The following is a 17,240-nucleotide window of genomic DNA, read 5'->3' as shown; positions in this document are numbered from 1 at the left end:
GCCCGTTTGACACCAACAACCATGCCACATTCAAAGTCACTTAAATCCCCTTTCTTCCCCATTCTGATCCTCGGTTTGAACTGCATCAGATTGTCTTGACCATGTCTACGTGCCTAAATGCAATTAGTTGCTAAAAAGTGGCCGGTGAGTGTATATTTTGTTGATTTTTCTTGTACACATTTTTGTAGTTAGACAAACACAGTGTGTATCAAACACACTCTATACCCTTGAGATATTTTAAGCCAGTGTGTTCAAAATGTGATTTTCAAATTAGCCACAGGTGTTTGCTATCAAATTATTTTATTTATATATATATATATATATATATATATATATATATATATATATATATATATATATATATATATATATATATATATATATATATATATATATATATATTGTCTTTGCAGCACAAACAGAAATTGCACAGTTCAATTTTAAACAGCAAAATTATACAATTTAATAGTTTGTGTTTTACACACTCTGGACTGAGATGTGACACATTATGATTACCACCAGCATAAGATGTAACAATAAAATAAGAACTGTGACCAAAAATGGATTTAAAAAGCTTTTTATTTAAGATTGTGTATCTGTGTAACAAAGCTATTTTTGTCTATATTCTGAATACCAGCAGATCTACCTCACAGATAACATACATGTTCAAAACTTTTCTTGCAATGACTGAATGAGCCGTTTTTAATGAATCTGAATGAATAATTATGTGACTAAGATTTTTCTGTTTAAATTTAATAAACCCTGTATTTTATTTTAAATTACTTTATATTTCGATACTTAGCATTTGGAAAATATTAGATTATTAAAAATATATATAGATTTTATGTGAAATATGACATATGTAAGATAGAATTTTCCTTAGAATATTGAACTCTGCTATGATATGCTATGATATGCTATGATATACTATAAAATAGTATAACAAATAGCATCTTATATAATGAGATAAAGCATGTCCATTTAAATATGTAATTTACCAAAGATGTAAAGTGTTGGAAAAGTTTGAATATGCACCTAAATGTGCTCGAAAAGTCCTTAAATTTGACTTTGGACTTTGTGTAAGAACCCTGTGTTTGTCGAAATAACCCATTAGAAGTTACTGTACAGGTTATAATCAGCTTATTATCCCTCAAAATACTTAAAAAGTTTCATAACCAATGAGATGATATTGAATTAAATATATGAATTTGGATCACCGAAGCATATTTATTACACAAAATACTGAAAAAAGCTGACTCAATAGTAAATCTATAATTCAAAGCCTGATTACTGTCCATCTGATGATGCTCTGTAAATGTTTTATGTTATTCTCTAAAGGCTCTTATATAGAGAAATACAGTGATACAATTTGGGCAACACCCATTATGTTTAAGCAGACTGAGCCACCAGCCAGTCTGTGATGTCCTCCTGGTTTTCAGCCACCCATTTTATATTGGCTTTTGTCTTCTCGATGGCCTGTTCCAGAGCTGCTGTCGCTGATCCAAAGCCGATCTCAGAATTATCACTTTTAAACTTCAGCAACTTTTCACATGATTAGAAATATGAATAAAAAATATTCATGTCAAAATTTTACATGGTTTCATTAAATTCATGAGTCGTGGTGATAAGACAATATTAAATTATTTAGAAAACTCTCACCTGCTCAAGTTCAGCTTCAGTTGAAAAGGTTTTGGTTATGCCACTTATAAGGCTGGCAAAATTAAATGATCCAACGCCATACCTAATGACACAATTTAAATATGTCAATTATGTGCCTGTATTAAAAAGTACACTTCAAATCACCAAAAAAATTTTATATGAATATTAATGTACAAAAAGCTCACTCTGTGAACATATATTCCCATTTATTCCTGACAAATTCCCATGCCAGCTTCTGACCATCAGGATTACTAGCAATATACACAATCACAGATGTGGCGTCCTGTTTACGGATCATTGATGGGTCCAGCGTGTAGCCAAGGTACCTATATTTATGATAGTAAAAAAATAAATAAGATAAAGTAAAAAAAAATAAGATAAAAAGTTATATGAATAACTAATTTCAAACCTTTTTAAAAGAGTTTGATTTTTTGCACAAGCCAGGGATGACATGAGTTTGTCAGCTTCGATGGCGGCGTTTTTAAACATCGTCCACCCGAAGTCCCACTCTTCAGCTCCCCCTGTGGCAATAGCACTGCAGTACACTGTGGACCTCAAATTGGGGTGAATCCTTTAAACCAGAAACTTCAATTAGACATACTCAGTGCTTAATTTGTAAATGAATAATTCCCAGAACAAAACTAGGAAATAAAAGTTACTGTGATCGGCGTCCACCAAACCATTTCAGTTTTCTTGGAAAACATGACATCATTAAACGGTAATATCGCAAAAAAGAGCCTCACATTTCTGAATGGTCTTTTATTATTTTGTGTCATGTATAACATTATAGGTCAGTCATGGATAATAAAACATTTAGCTACAAACTTAAATCGTATGAACAATCACTATTCAGTCCACTTCACTATTATGGCCAAGTGGAAAACAAATAATTTAATGACTTACTCCGTCTAATCTACAAGAAGAGCCCAGTTACCTCTTCTGTTATGTTTTCTGGCTGACTTGAGATCCTTTCTCCTGCTATCCAGATCCATTTGCACAGTTTCATCTTATCAAGATCTCTTTTGATCAGGATCATTATTAGATTTACTCGTGGTTTTAAAAAATTAAAATATGCATGACTGGCTCTTTGCCATTTTGAAAATACAAATATTACTTAGGCAAGCCACTATGCTATTATTTATTTTCGCTGCTCTTTGTGCGTGAAACAAGAATCACCAACCAATGAGACTGATTGTAAACACACACGTAGGTATTCACCATGCACAAGTTAATGCCGGATTTAATAAAATAAATACCGAAACAAAACACCAATATCGGAATTTTTTTCAGAACAGGATCCGGCTTAAATTAAGCATTGGGTATGTTTATTAAATAATGTTGCTATACTAATAAAAGGTCATCTAACATTTTGTCCACATTCTGATTCCTGATGCACCAAGCTGACAAGAGCTAACACCATGTAACAACAAGATTCCAGTAACAAGCAATTGGCAGTCTGTGACGCAACATGACAGAAACATTTAAATACCAGCCACTACAATCGAATCGAGATGTTAAAGGCTTAATTTAATCCAAGTATTACATATTGAACCTCTTTAAGATGATTAATAGGCCACTGAATGACTCATGTTGTTGATTTGCACTGTCATAGTTTGGAGTTTCATTTTCAAATCGTCTGCTATTGCTAAGTATTTTATTATTAAGATCTGAAGTGAACCATCTGCTGCTGCTTTCAGTAGTATGGCAATAAATGTTATGTAAAATGGTATTCAAAGTCACATAGATAGAATTCAACACTGAAAAAGCACACAATCTGTACCTGAGGGGATCTTTGTCATAGTAGTTTATGCTGTTGTTCTGCTGAGGCATTGTAGAAATAGGCAGCATTTCAAAAATTGAAATTTTGCGTATCATAGTCGCAGATGTTTAGGACAAAAACTTATTTTAAGATGCAACAGACCTTTCAATGCATGTCACAGTGCTACGTAGCATGTAGTTAGGACACAGTATCACTGTAGCATTATAAAGTTAAAGAGTTTACAGGTGTTTGCAAACTAGTATGTGCTTTCAAAAATTATCATCTACATCAGGAGCAGATATCAATATTGATCTATGATATTTATCAGGTATATCTGTATCACCTGATAAATTATTTTATTTTTAATCTTACTAGTATTTGGCAGATAAGAAAATTATTTTTTTCACTGCTCTTTTATTTAATAGAAAAATCACACACCCATTTTATCTTTTGCCTCTGTATTGTTATTTTAAAAAGGCTCCAAAAATTCACATTATAGGGATAGTTCACTCACAAATGTAAATCTACTGACTATTTACTCTCTCACAAGTGGTTTCAGATCTTTATGGGTTCTTGATGAACACTAAAGAAGACATTTTGAAGAAAGATGAAACCTGTAACCACTGACATCCTTATATAGTAGGAGTAACAAATACTGTGGAAGTCAATGGTTACAGGTTTCCAGCTTTCTTCAAAATAACTTCTTTTTCGTTCAACAGAAGAATGAACACAAAGGGCTCTATTTTGACGGTCCATGTGCAGAGCGCAAAACGCAGAGCGCAAACGCTTTCAGGGCGTGTCAGGACGCGTTTTTGCTAATTTAAGGACGGGAAATCTGCCTTGCGCTTCGGCGCATGGTCTAAAAGGGTTGAGTTTATTTTCTTAATGAGTTATAGGTGTGTTTTGAGAATAAACCAATTAGAGTCTCATCTCCCATTCCCTTTAGGAGTCAGCTGCGTCGTGCCAAGAGCGCACTCGCTATTTACAGGACGCAAAGTAAGTCTAAGTGGAAAAAATGAGCATTTCACAAGCAAACAGTTAACAGTTAACAGTTTTTTTAACAGAAAACTGTTAAAAAGAGCATCTACTGGCTGAGAATGAGAGATAATGGATCACTTTCACATTCGCTCTTGGATAGGGAAACCTTTACGCACATACATCAATTAGTCTATAAATAAATACTTTTGTTTGTTAAGCTCAAATATTCGTTTCAAAAACTATTTCTAAATTCAATTCTAATTTCCAGCAAATGAATAAATGAATAATAATAACAAAGTGTGCTCAAAAACCTGAGTTATATCCTAAAACACATGCTGTGCCACATATGGTCTAAAACCTGACAGGTGGGCAAATCTAAGCTTGTTTTTAATAAAACAAATATAAATATGGATATAATAAATAATACTGCTAATAATAATAACATTATACAAAAGCAAATTGTTATGAATGAACTGAAAAAGCCTCCTAAGATGAAGAAGACATAAAAGCAGTGATTTTTCATATTTATGTAGACTAGAAAATAAAATGTTTTTTAATATTTTAATGCTTTATATTGATATTCTATATCTATTCTTATTATTATTATTATTATTATTTATTATATATATCCTTAATATTTTTTTTTTTTCATATGTAAAGATATTTGCCTATTGCACTCTTGTGCGTATTAAGCAGTGCGTAAGCGAGGCGCAACTCTGTGCCGGAGTTTAGACCGGGTTAGTTTTGGTCTAATGAAAAATCTGTTTTAGTTTCTTAAAATAGCGACGCGCCAGCGGTCCGCCTCAGAACGACTTCCTTTTTAGACCAGAACGCCTATGGGCGCACAAATGAGCGCTAATGCATTTGCTATTAAAACAGCGTAGCGCAACGCCTCAAAACGACTCTTGCGCCAAGTTGAAACTACCAAAAGACTATTGTGCCGCGCCTTGCACCACACTGTGTCGGGTTTATGATAGGGCCCAAAAAGGTTTGGAACAAGTGAAGGGTGAGTAAATGAATTTGTCCTTTTAGATTTGTATTTACTGGCCTCTATATTTATTGGTTTTTCAAATATAAATAGTTATCTGTTATTGATGCTGACTAAAATTTCCAAATATGTGCATGTCTAGGTCTCTATAGTTCGTACTCCTCATGGAAAAAGGGAAATTAGAGCAGCACAACACTGCAAAAACTACTGACTCTATGAATAATTGGCTTGATCTGTCAAAGGAGTACCAATTGCTCAAATGCATTCTGAATATACTCACGGGTTGTGGTTTGGCTGGTCCATCCATTGTTTGTACCAGCTTGAAGTGAGATTTTGACATTCATCTACACCAGTGCTGCAGGCGAATCTAATTGCATTAACTTGATTATACCTACAGAATGACAATACAAAAAATAAATCAAATGTCAATTATTTATGACTTTTTTATGATACAATTTTGGCATCACTTGAAAATGTCATTATTTATGGATTACTTACTGGTCTGTATGGCCAGAGGGAACATCAGACCAGTCTTCAGTAATAGTCTTGAAATAGTCAAAAAGTGGGGTCACCTGCTTTTTAGTGTAGCTCTACAACAAGAAATGCAAAATTTATAAAAATAGCATGCCTATGTACATACTTATACAACAGACCCAATTATCAAGTATGATTTATTTTTAACATCGATTAATTATTAGAACAAACCTGTAAGAGTCGATAGACCTCAGTTTGTGTAAACATGAGGTAGAAATAATCCAAGTTGTTGAGGGCAGACTGCCACGGCATATATTCTCTTTCTTCAGATAAGTATGTGGTTGTTTTTAGTGCTAAAGTGACAGGAATTATCTTAGCCCTTGAAAAAGAATTCAGATTACATTGAAATTTGCATTCACATATTATAAGTAATAACTATTTCTTTTGACCCCAGAGTAATAAAGGGACTAAGCCGAAAAGAAAATGAATGAATGAAATATTTTCTTCTTAGTTCTCTTCATTTGTGCTGCATATCTCTTTACCTTGCGAGATTAAATGCATCGTCTACTATCTGAGCTCTGTTGATGACTGAAATGACCTGTATGAAAATTATGCAGTAATAACATATGAAAGACAGATAAATGTGGCTAATTTGATATTAAATCTAATCATGTCTATGTGAATTTACCTTGTGATTCTCTGCCAGCTGATTTAAGAGACGTTCCCAGTTCCCAATGTCATAATTCACTCTGTAATACCCTGTGATGTTCAGGTTCAGAAGCACCCACTCACTCCCAGTCGTCTTCATATCATTATATACAGCTATATGTTGAAAGATAATTATGTAAATCTGTTTATTATACATAAAGAGTGTTTGTTGGTTTCAGAACTGCCTGACAGGATAAAATGACATAATCAAAACATGTTTTTGTGTTCATACCAGTTCTTTCCAAAAGCCAAAAGCGTGACTGCACCATCTTTGATTTCATCCAGTTAATGGGTACAATCCATTCATAGCTAAAAGAATCAGTAGAAATAGTATTAAACACTATAGAAAACAGGCGTAAATGGAACACTACAGTGGTCAACATTTGAAGTGATTCAAAACCTTGCATCAAAGTTATTTTAAACCTTTAAACGACACTCAATTTTGTCTTAGGACAATTTTGTTGATCCACTCCAAATGTTGACCACTTCTGCAGCTTCTGAAATGACTTTAGGCCTACTTGAATGGAGACGTCCTCTGCAGAGAAGACTCGGGATCCAGAAGGAAGTGCATCTGAGAGACCTGACCAGTCGTAGTGTTGACCGTGACCACAGGGAAACCCATTTGAAGAACCCAGCGGTCCATGATTACTTTAACACTTAAGGGAAGTACTGTTCCAGTCTTATTAACAGCCTAGATGTGTTACAGGGATAGTTCACTCAAAAAGAAACATCATGTCATCATTTACACACTCTTTATTGGTTAATACGTTTCAGAAGGAATTATTATTATTATTTATTTATTTTATTTTTTTGTCGTCGGTTATTTTGATACATCAGCACATACAAATACAGTCTCAGTCATACAGTGGGAAAGAATTATTTTTGAAATATTCTGTGACATAACTTACACCTTTAAAAAGAGTAATGAACCACTAGAGGGCAGTACTGACAAACATTACGTTTTCTGAGAACTTCTATGTAAACATTAGTCAAATAATTACGTTTTAAATGCATTATATTGACATATTTAAGTTTATATTTAATTTTGAGGTAACTTACAGTTTGAAGGTGATCCCACAGATCCTCACCGACTGTATTTTGATCGGCAAACATGGTGAGATAAGTCTTTTAAGAGGAAAACATAATATAATTTTACTTTACTGCATATATGGAGCATAAACATTAAACTTAGAAACAAAACACACGTTATTATCACATGCAAGAGGATGCATCTTACATTTAGTCCCTGAACGAACACAGGCTCTGTGAGGAAGTCTGACAGCATTCTCAACACCGACGCCCCCTGCAGGTAATGAATAAACATTGAGTTTTTTCTTATCAGTGTTCTTCAAGTTTATCAAGTGTACTGTACCTTGCTGTAGGAGACAGTATCAAACTGCTCAATGATCTGCTCGGGTTTTATAATATCTTCCTCTTTAGAAGACAGCGGATGAGAGGAGGCCAGAGCATCCACAGCAAAAACGCGGTGTACGTCTTTAAGAATGATCAAGTCTTTCTGTGAAAACGTACAGGAAAGGGAATAATATAAATAAATAACCTAACATAATATAAAGTATTATCTGTTTCCTTTTTTATTGTTTTAAAAATATATTTTTGTCAGTTATTTTAATGTCTCCATTTGGCGTGTGGTGACTCGGGTGGTGACGTAGGGAAACAAAGAGCGGGTGTTACCAGAGTTACTCCAGATTTATTTTGAAATTTCTCTCAAAACGTTTGAGACTCAGGACGAAGAAGCAAATATTTGAGCTGTTAAATGTCGGTAGGCGTTTCAACGATTATAGGTGAGCTTTGTTTAAGGTAGTCAATGGCAAAACGTTTATCAACGTTTTTTTTTTTTTTTGTCACATTAAATTTGTTTGTAGATCTGAGGCAGGATGTAAGGCTGCCACATGGAAATGAACAGATCTTTACAAAAGACAGTTGCAGTTAAACCACGGTAAGTTAACGTTAAACTCAAAACAAACTTGCTTTTGCTACACTAATTCTTTAAAGTTTTTATATAACCTTTGTATACAAAAATCTGTAAGGGACTTTAAAAAGGTTCTAGATCACCCATATAAAGTTTTTATTTTTTTTGTCTTAGAGCACCTAAACTTCTCAGTTTTTTTTTTCAAAAGATTGGCTATTTGATTTTTATTTTCTAAAATGATTTGTCAGCTGCTGTATATTATAGAGTTTGTAAATTTAAAAAAAAGTACATTATGTTTTATTATTGCTTAAAAAAATGAACATGACGTTACCCTGACTAAACTCTAAATAGAGTTCATTTTAAAAGATGTAAATGTTTTTAATTGATTTTTGCCACATGTAGCATTAATTTGTGAGCACTCACCACGTTCCAGGATGGTTCTGCAAAGTCTGCACCAAGATACGACACATAAGATGCAAAACCTTCATTCAACCAAACCTCATTCCACCATTTTAGAGTCACAAGGTTGCCAAACCACTGAGCAGTAAAACACATAAAAAACATGATATTATTATATTACACATCATAGGTATTATACATTTAACTTGTCATATTTTTGTGAATACAAGTACCATGTGAGCCAGTTCATGGGCAATAATGGTGGCTGTTCTTTCTTTGTTTGCATTAGATGAGACGGTTGGATCGTATAGAAGGTTAGATTCTCTATACATCACCAGACCCCAATTCTCCATCGCCCCAAAGTAAAAATCAGGAAGGGCAATCTGGTCTTCAAGTGAGAGAAAGAGTGAAAAGAATTAATTTCCCCTAAGCCAATAATATAATAACATTCATGAGTTGATATAATATAAACCCACCTGATTTAGAAAGTGGATAAGGTACATTGTAATAGTTTTCAAAAAACTTCAGGATTGGGCCTGTTATATTCAGAGCATAATCACCATGGCCGTCCTCAATGGCTTTCTTACGGGCCCATATCCGTATCTGCTCAGAGCAAACATCATTTAGTCATACGCATTACGAGCACATATGCAGTTAGGGACATTTTGTGCTCAATAAACATAATTTTTATCTGTTAAAACAGCTTTACAGCTCATGAGAGGCGAATGAGAGCTGTACCAAGGTGCCATCTGCTGATGTAACATTAGTGTAGTCACTGACAACCAGTGCCAATAGATACGAGGACATGATCTTTGTGGGTTCAAATGTTGTCACTGTAACTGGCTGTCCATCAACAATGGTGTCCACGTTTTCTAAATAAGGAAAAAAAGCAGTAAACCTACATTAAAGCTGTATAAGTCAATTCAACAATGTTTTCTAATTCAAATCAGTCTTAATTCTGCATTAGCAAGTTTTTAAAAGTGAAGGGTACACATTAGGGGAATACAGTCTTTGGTGGTTGTTGCTAGAAGGGATACAGCTGCGGCTGTAAATATTATCGATTAAATTAGCCATTACTTGTATTTCATTAATGTCTAGCCCTACCCCAACCCTAAAGCCAACCATCACAGTAATGTAAAGCAGTAATTATACTGAGTATTATTCATATTATTAATTAAAATACCCTTTAAATAGTATTTTATTTACATCTTCCTCTCTTCCAACCCTAAACCCAACCCTCACAGTAATGTAAAACAGTAATTATACTGAGTATTATTCATATTATTAATTAAAATACCCTTTAAATAGTATTTTATTTACATCTTCCTCTCTTCCAACCCTAAACCTAACCCTCACAGTAATGTAAAACAGTAATTATACTGAGTATTATTCATATTATTAATTAAAATACCCTTTAAATAGTATTTTATTTACATCTTCATTTCTTCCAACCCTAAACCTAACCCTCACAGAAATGTAAAACAGTAATTATACTGAGTATTATTCATATTATTAATAAAACTACCCATTAAATTGTATTTTATTTACATCTTGTCCTCTTCCAACCCTCACAGTAATGTAAAACAGTAGTTATACTGAGTATTATTTATATTATTCATTACACTACCCATTGCATTGTATTTTATTTACATCTTGCCCTGTTCCAACCCTAAACTCAACCCTCACAGTAATGTAATACAGTAATTATACTGAGTATTATAAATATTATTAACTAAACTAAGTATTAAATTGTATTTTATTTACGTCTTGCCCTCCTCCAACCCTAAACCCACCCCTCACAGGAATGTCATTAGAACTAACCAATCTCCATTCCATTGGACAGGGCCACGGTTCCTCTATCATGGATGAGAGTGATGTGGAAAACGGCTTTCATTGCAGGCTCATCGAAACATGGGAAGGTCTTGCGAGCATGTGTGGGATGCATCTGGCTGGTGGCAACTATCCTGGAGGAAGTCATTATTGTCATATCTGCAAGATACTTTGTTCCTAACAAAAAATGGTAAGTGCAGACAGTAAAATCCACACTGGGTTATTAGTAAACCATTGTGTATAAAAATAGGTATTTTATGTGTTCAAACAACGTGTGCATGATGATTGAACCCCTCACACATGAGAACTTCCCTCTATCATATAATGCTTAAACATAAACATAAAAAGCTGCTTTATGGCTGCTGTTAGTGTCTTCTCTTTTTTATATGAGGGTGCAAAGGTCAGACAGGTATAAAGCTCCTGAGAGACTCCTGAGAGAAACAAACATGTGACCTGCCAACTAAAATAGCCAAGATGATGATCTTAATGCAGATCTGAATGTCTTGCAGATCTTAAAAATCTCATATGGACTTACTTTTTCTCTCCGTCCTCATCGTATTCACTACGGTACAACCCGGCCAGGTCGTCTGCAAGTTCTCCAACAAACTCAGTGTAAAGCACATAGAGCTCTCCAGCTTTGAGTTTACCATTCAGTTGCAAGACAAGGTACTGCGTCATCTCCTCTATCCAGGTTTTCTTCACTGAAGGCACCTCTGAAGTACTAAATGCTGATAGTTTGGCCAGATATCCATCTTCTGAGGTCAGGTTCAGCTTATTGCAGTGAATTATGATGATATCAGTCTCCCGCAAACATTTAAAGACCACGCTGGAATTTCCAGTAAACACATAGAGGCCGTGATCATCCGGCTGGAGTCGAGGCCAGAGAGTGATGTTGTAGTAGTGTGGAAACAGAGTGTCTGGTAGACGATACTCTTTCCAAGGCTCGACATGAGATTCAGTTGTTGGAAGGAGTTGAACGGTCCACAAACCAACAATGGTGGCCAGTGAAGCCATTCCCAAGAAGGTGCATCCAAGGCACATTGCGCTAAAATGGATTCTCTTCATGCTCCCTATCAGTTTAGGTCAGCTACAATCAGCCCAAACAGATGTTATTTTATTTATTCTTCCCACCTTTTCTCCTCCCAAAGGGTATAATGGCTCATCTATTAACACCGAGACTGGCTAGTGAAAGAATTTGGAAATCTGATAAGTTGAGGTGCACTAGGATAATATACCATGCCATGTGTCTTTCCTGACATGTTTATGCAGCCATTACTCTTAAGTAGAATGTGACGGTGAGAATCGTGGGAAGGAACTCATGAAAACAAACATGGATGCGTCTCAGTCGTGAAATTATCTAATGTAAACAAAAAATATATTATGGTTTGGTTTAAATTTTATGTTTAATTATATTAGAGGCCAGTTTATAATAAGGCTACACACTCAAAAATATGTTTGCTGATTGTTCAAACTACTTATTTAAAATGAGCTATAATGTATTAAGCTAATTGGCTAACTTAATTCTTATTATGTTGTATCAACACAAATCCATTGTGTGGAAATCAGCATTTTTTACAATGAGGCATAAATGATGAGGGTATCGAAATTCTTTGCTTCTGTGGTGCATCGTGATGTAGACTAGGATGATTCGGTATTGTTTTAGTAACAGACCATACCTAGTTATGATGTACTGAAGGTTTCCTGACTTACTTTGTTGTGGTAGCATATATGGCAATGGAGGCAACACGTGTGCAAGTAATTAAAAAGTGCATCATTGATTCATTGTTGATGCATCGTGATATCATTCATTCATTCATCCCTTATTTATCAGGGGTTTCCACAGTGAATGAACCGGCAACTATTCTGGCATATGTATAATGAAGCTGATGCCCTTCCAGCTGCAACCTATTACTGGGAAACATGGTGATATCAATGACATGATAATTATTATCAAACCAAACCATGAAACCAGTGTACTGTAGTTTTGCAGCCCTACTAAATGATAAAACAAATATTCAACAGTATCACCTTTGCCAACTGTTTGGAAAACTATGCATCATCCAGGCATTCTTAAAATGAAATGTTTCATTGTTTTGTTTTCCTCGAGTGATTCCAATGAAGAACTATTTTTGGTTTCTCAAAGAACCTGTTGGCGTTTCTAAAAAAACATTACAAATATTAAAAAAACACTGACTAGAAAAATTCAATTGACGCTAAAGGTTCTTCATGGTTCTCCACTGATGCCAACAAATAAACTTTATTATAAAAAGTGAGATTTAAAACATCAACTTATGTCTGTGATTGCATCTCATTTCCTTTAAAGGATGCATTCGAAGGGCACTGCATCATCATGGAGCAATGAAGGCTGTCTTTCAAATGCAGCCTCCAAATGTTTCCCAGGTAATAAAGGATACAACTGGTGGATCCTTTATGGCCTTGAACATACCTAGATTCATTGTCTGCTGATAATGGCAAATTAAAAGGATTAAAAGTATTAATTAGGTTTTATTTTACTTGTCTATAAATAAACATGTTAAAAAACAAAAAGAGTATGAAATGTCTTACTAAAAGTGATTTTACTATCAGATCGCTTAAAATAAGTTTTAAAATCACTTTGAAAAAAGTAATTACAAGTTTTATTACCACTTATTAACGGCGACTATGATAGTTACTAGGAGAGGAGATCGGTCCTCTGTAGGCTTGATCGTCTCATTTCAAAACACTTTGTTTGGCTTGTGTGGTTTTCAAGGACTCATCTTTGAAGTGTGCATCATTTCCAGCACACAAAACTCCATTGCAAACAAATGGCTTTGCAAAATATTATGGGCTATTCATTTCAATAGGAATTATTTCACTTTCAATAGGAATACAGATTTCACTTAAAAATTCAAGCAGCTTGGTTTGAAAGTGACAAAAATCTGCTGAAATAAAATTATTCTTTTGAATCAAAGTTTGTGGCTCAGTGGTTAGCACTGTTGCTTCACAGAAAAAATAACGTTGGTTTGAGTCTCAGTTGATATTTCTGTGTGGAGTTTGCATGTTCTTTTTACAGTAATTCACAGTCCAAAGACATGCGCTATAGGTGAATTGGGTAAACAAAATTTGCCATAGTATGTGTGTGAATGTGAGAGTGTTTGGGTGTTTCCCAGAACTGGGTTGGGACTGGAAGAGCATCCGCTGCGTAAAATATATGCCGAAATAGTTGGCGGTTCATTCCCCTTTGGTGACCCCTCATAAATAAGGGACTAAGCTGATGAAAATGAATCAATCAATCAAAGTTATTTGACACACACAATTTGATTTTTTGGTTATGTTTGATTCAACATTTCAATTACGAAAGCTCCTACTTTGATGTATATTATAACTTTTGAGAGACAAGGTAATTTACTGGCCTCTGACGGCTGGCACAGCTTTGAAATAATAAGTTAGAAATGTATCCTTATGCTTGAAAATGAGCTTTGGAACAAAGATAACCAAGAGATTATGAAGTATGAAAAGCCCTAACAAGTACTACAGTCAGAAAACAGACAGTTAACTAGATAGACTAGACAGTTAATCTAGTTAGACTAGAAAAGTAGAAAAGATTATGGATGGATGTGTTTATTTTCATTACACAAAATATCAAAATGACAAATACCAAATAATCATGCACCATTTGCATATTCAGTTCTACAGTTATTTAACATTATAATAACATTATAAAACATTGCAAAGAATGATCAAAGACAAAATGAATAATTACAACATGAAAAAACTCCAAGAAAACATATTTATACACTGTACATCTTCATAGGAAGAAAGTAGCTGTGGAAAATATTGCGAACATCATGAATAATAAATAATCATTTTTCTTGAGTCCTCATTTAGATATAGCAAAACAGCGTGTTCCCCAGTGTTCCTCTCCTCCTCAGAGCAAACTAATCACAGCATGTTCATAGCTTTTAGGGTTTGGATTGGTCTTTAAACCACTGTAAAACATCAGCTTTGTTCTGTTCCACCCATTTGATGTTGGCTTTTGTCCTCTCAATGGATTGCTGAATGGCTAGGGATCCGGAACCGAAGCCGATGTGCTCGTTGTCCTCCTTGAACTGCATTAGCTGCATTTGCAAAACAGAAAAGGATATTTAGAAACATTCACATGTACAGTTGAAGTCAGGATTATTAGCCCTCCTGTATAGTTTTATCCCCAATAACTCAGGGATATATTTATCCCCAATGTCTCAGGGACAGAAATAATTTTTTTTGTTCACTTTTTTTTCGAAATAAAACAAATAAGACGTTCTGCAGAAGAAAAATATTATAGAAAATACTGTGAAAAATTCCTCGCTCTGGAGAAGTCATTCGGGAAATATTGGAAAAAGAAAAAATAATAATAATAATTTTGACTTCTACATGATGGCAGTCAAATAAATCAAGCATTGATGAAGAAGATAACATACCTGTTTCAGTTCAAACTCAGTGGAGAATCTCTTTGTGACGCCGTTGATCAAATTGGAGAAAGAAAAAGATCCACCTCCATACCTAATGGAGAATTTTAAAAAAAAGTGGAAATGCGTTTACTATATAGAAAACTATGGGCCCTATCATACACCTTACGCAATAAGGCGCAGGACATATTTGGCGCGATTTGTTGCTATTTTTAGACCAGTAAAACCCTCATTTTGAGGTTTTACGCCACTTTGTGGCATATTTTTATATATATATATATATATATATATATATATATATATATATATATATATATATATATATATATATCCATATCTTTATCTATCTATCTATATATATATATATGTATGTGTGTGTGTGTGTGTGTGTGTGTGTGTGTGTGTATGTGTGTGTGTGTGTGTGTGTATATAGAACTGCCTCCATGCCTTCATGTCGGGGAGCTTTTTTAGATTGTTCATGACAATTTGTGCTTGTATAATGTTATTGTTACTAACAGTATTATTTAATATATGCAAATTTATATTTAGTTTAGATTTGTCCATCTGTTGGGTTTTGGAGACGTATGTTATAAGAATAGGAAGTGTTGTTGTATATAACTCAGTTTTTTGAGCACACTTCATTATTATTGTTAATTTATTCATTTGCTTGAAACTAGAACTTAATTTATAAACAGTTTTGAAACAAATATTTGCATTTAAAAAACATAAATATGTAAGGTAATGGATGTTTTCAGTGGAGTCCATACAACACTGTTTCCTCACTCCACAAAAGTAAAGGAGTAAAGAGTAAAAGAATGGAGGAGTCTCGTTCTTTATCCACGCGCTGCAGATGGTCTGTTTAACTGTTTTCTCGCTAGTGAAGACTTTTGCAACATGCGCTTTAGACTTTGCACTTAGAACATTAAATAGAGTCCAAAGTGTTCCAAAGAGTTTACTTACTGGTTGAAAATGTACTCCCAATTGGCTCGAACAAAATCCCAAGCCAATGATTGGCCGCCTACATTGCTTGCAATGCTGACAATGGTAGAAGTAGCATCTTGCTTGCGAATTTTGTTTGCATCCAAAGTGTATTCGAGATACCTGCAACATAACCCGAAGCTCATGTATTTAACTGAATATAATGAGAGATATATACATTTGTTAGTATTAACCTGCCGTGAGCTCACCTGTTCAGTAACCAGGGCTGGGTGGCACATGCCATTGCAGCTCTCAGTTTGTCTTTTTCGGAAGCGACGGAAGTCTTTTCAAACATTTTCCAGGCGAATTCCCACTCTTCAGCACCACCTGCAGCAATGGCACTGCAGTAAACTGTAGACCTCAAGTTGGCATGAATTCTGATGCAGAAAAAAACAACGGTTAAAAAAAGAGTTAAATGGCAGTCTATTGATTCAACGTTTGAATTTTGCAGTCAGTAAATGTACTGAAATACTGCAAAGGCTTAATATGCAGTGGCCCCATAACTTTAAAAATTATTTAAAATCTTTGATGTTCTTTCTGGAGATGTTAAATGTTACTTTTGACCCTGTTGCTAATCATGAAAATGCATACAAACTTTTAACACACTGATGTGTTGCGAAGTTGTGTTTAAGGAAAAAAAGTATTACATATTTGATGTTATTTATTCATTCATTCATTTTCTTTTCGGCTTAGTCCCTTTATTAATCATATATTGCCACAGCTGAATGAACCGCCAACTTCTCCAGCATATGTTTTATGCAGGGGATGCCCTTCCAGCTGCAACCCATCACTGGGAAACACCCATTCACTCTAATTCATATACACACACACTACGGACAATTTAGCTTACCCAATTCACCTCTAGTACATGTCTTTGGACTTGTGGGGGAAACCGGAGCAACCTGATGTTATTTATTTTAATATAATCCACTTCATTACTCATTGCATTTATATAGTGCTTTTTTATACACTCAAAGTGCTTTACACATTGGGGGAATCATTGGGGGGCATTTAATAATTAAAAAAAATACATCTTATATTATTTGACAAATTAAATATTTATACATGTTTTGTAACAACATTATAGACATACTACTTTATACTTTCAAA

The 17,240-nt window shown here is 34.4% G+C and overlaps 2 protein-coding genes and 1 long non-coding RNA gene across 7 annotated transcripts in view; 1 reads left to right on the top strand and 2 right to left on the bottom strand.

The window, feature by feature from the left end:
• Window positions 1–562: 562 nt before the first annotated feature.
• On the bottom strand, window positions 563–11,820 carry LOC100004744 (aminopeptidase N). The gene is made up of 20 exons (XM_001920383.9): window positions 11,261–11,820; window positions 10,717–10,859; window positions 9,634–9,767; window positions 9,372–9,498; window positions 9,129–9,283; window positions 8,920–9,033; window positions 7,939–8,082; window positions 7,804–7,869; window positions 7,626–7,691; window positions 7,085–7,257; window positions 6,799–6,875; window positions 6,547–6,680; window positions 6,401–6,456; window positions 6,090–6,237; window positions 5,883–5,974; window positions 5,665–5,775; window positions 2,069–2,230; window positions 1,845–1,985; window positions 1,660–1,741; window positions 563–1,542 (listed from the first exon to the last, which is right to left on the bottom strand). The coding sequence occupies exons 1-20, from the start codon at window positions 11,788–11,790 to the stop codon at window positions 1,390–1,392; spliced, it is 2,808 nt and encodes a 935-aa protein (XP_001920418.2). The 5' UTR covers window positions 11,791–11,820; the 3' UTR covers window positions 563–1,389.
• Window positions 7,892–17,240, top strand: part of LOC141380907 (uncharacterized) — a 30,951-nt gene continuing 21,602 nt past the window's right edge. Inside the window, exons 1-4 of one of the 5 annotated variants that reach the window (XR_012400279.1) lie at window positions 8,071–8,342; window positions 8,450–8,523; window positions 10,739–10,915; window positions 11,235–12,922. This is a non-coding gene — a long non-coding RNA (uncharacterized lncRNA). Of the gene's footprint in view, window positions 8,369–8,449; window positions 8,524–10,738; window positions 10,916–11,234; window positions 14,512–17,240 lie in introns of those variants that run through there. The other 4 variants (XR_012400278.1, XR_012400275.1, XR_012400276.1 and 1 more) reach the window with 4 other exon arrangements.
• anpepb.1 (alanyl (membrane) aminopeptidase b, tandem duplicate 1) overlaps window positions 14,310–17,240 on the bottom strand; it is a 16,195-nt gene continuing 13,264 nt past the window's right edge. The window contains 4 exon segments of the mRNA NM_001089325.1: window positions 14,310–14,822; window positions 15,165–15,246; window positions 16,113–16,253; window positions 16,340–16,507. Coding sequence (NP_001082794.1) covers window positions 14,667–14,822; window positions 15,165–15,246; window positions 16,113–16,253; window positions 16,340–16,507 — 547 coding nt within the window. The 3' untranslated portion in view covers window positions 14,310–14,666.

Source organism: Danio rerio, chromosome 25 (assembly GCF_049306965.1).
Source record: "Danio rerio strain Tuebingen ecotype United States chromosome 25, GRCz12tu, whole genome shotgun sequence".
Taxonomy (NCBI): Eukaryota; Metazoa; Chordata; class Actinopteri; order Cypriniformes; family Danionidae; genus Danio; species Danio rerio.
The sequence above is the reverse complement of the archived record's forward strand: the minus strand, read 5'-3'. Positions and strand labels throughout refer to the sequence as shown.

What these genes read in the sequence shown, in the direction of transcription:
- LOC100004744 (XM_001920383.9), bottom strand. Translation starts at nt 11,790, where the DNA reads ATGAAGAGAATCCATTTTAGCGCAATGTGCCTTGGATGCACCTTCTTG. An exon ending in GTCCAATGGAATGGAGATTG is followed by an intron (nt 9,768 to 10,716) that starts GTTAGTTCTAAT and finishes TTCCTTATTTAG; the next exon opens with AAAACGTGGACACCATTGTT. An exon ending in TGGGAATATATGTTCACAGA is followed by an intron (nt 1,742 to 1,844) that starts GTGAGCTTTTTG and finishes TTGTGTCATTAG; the next exon opens with GTATGGCGTTGGATCATTTA.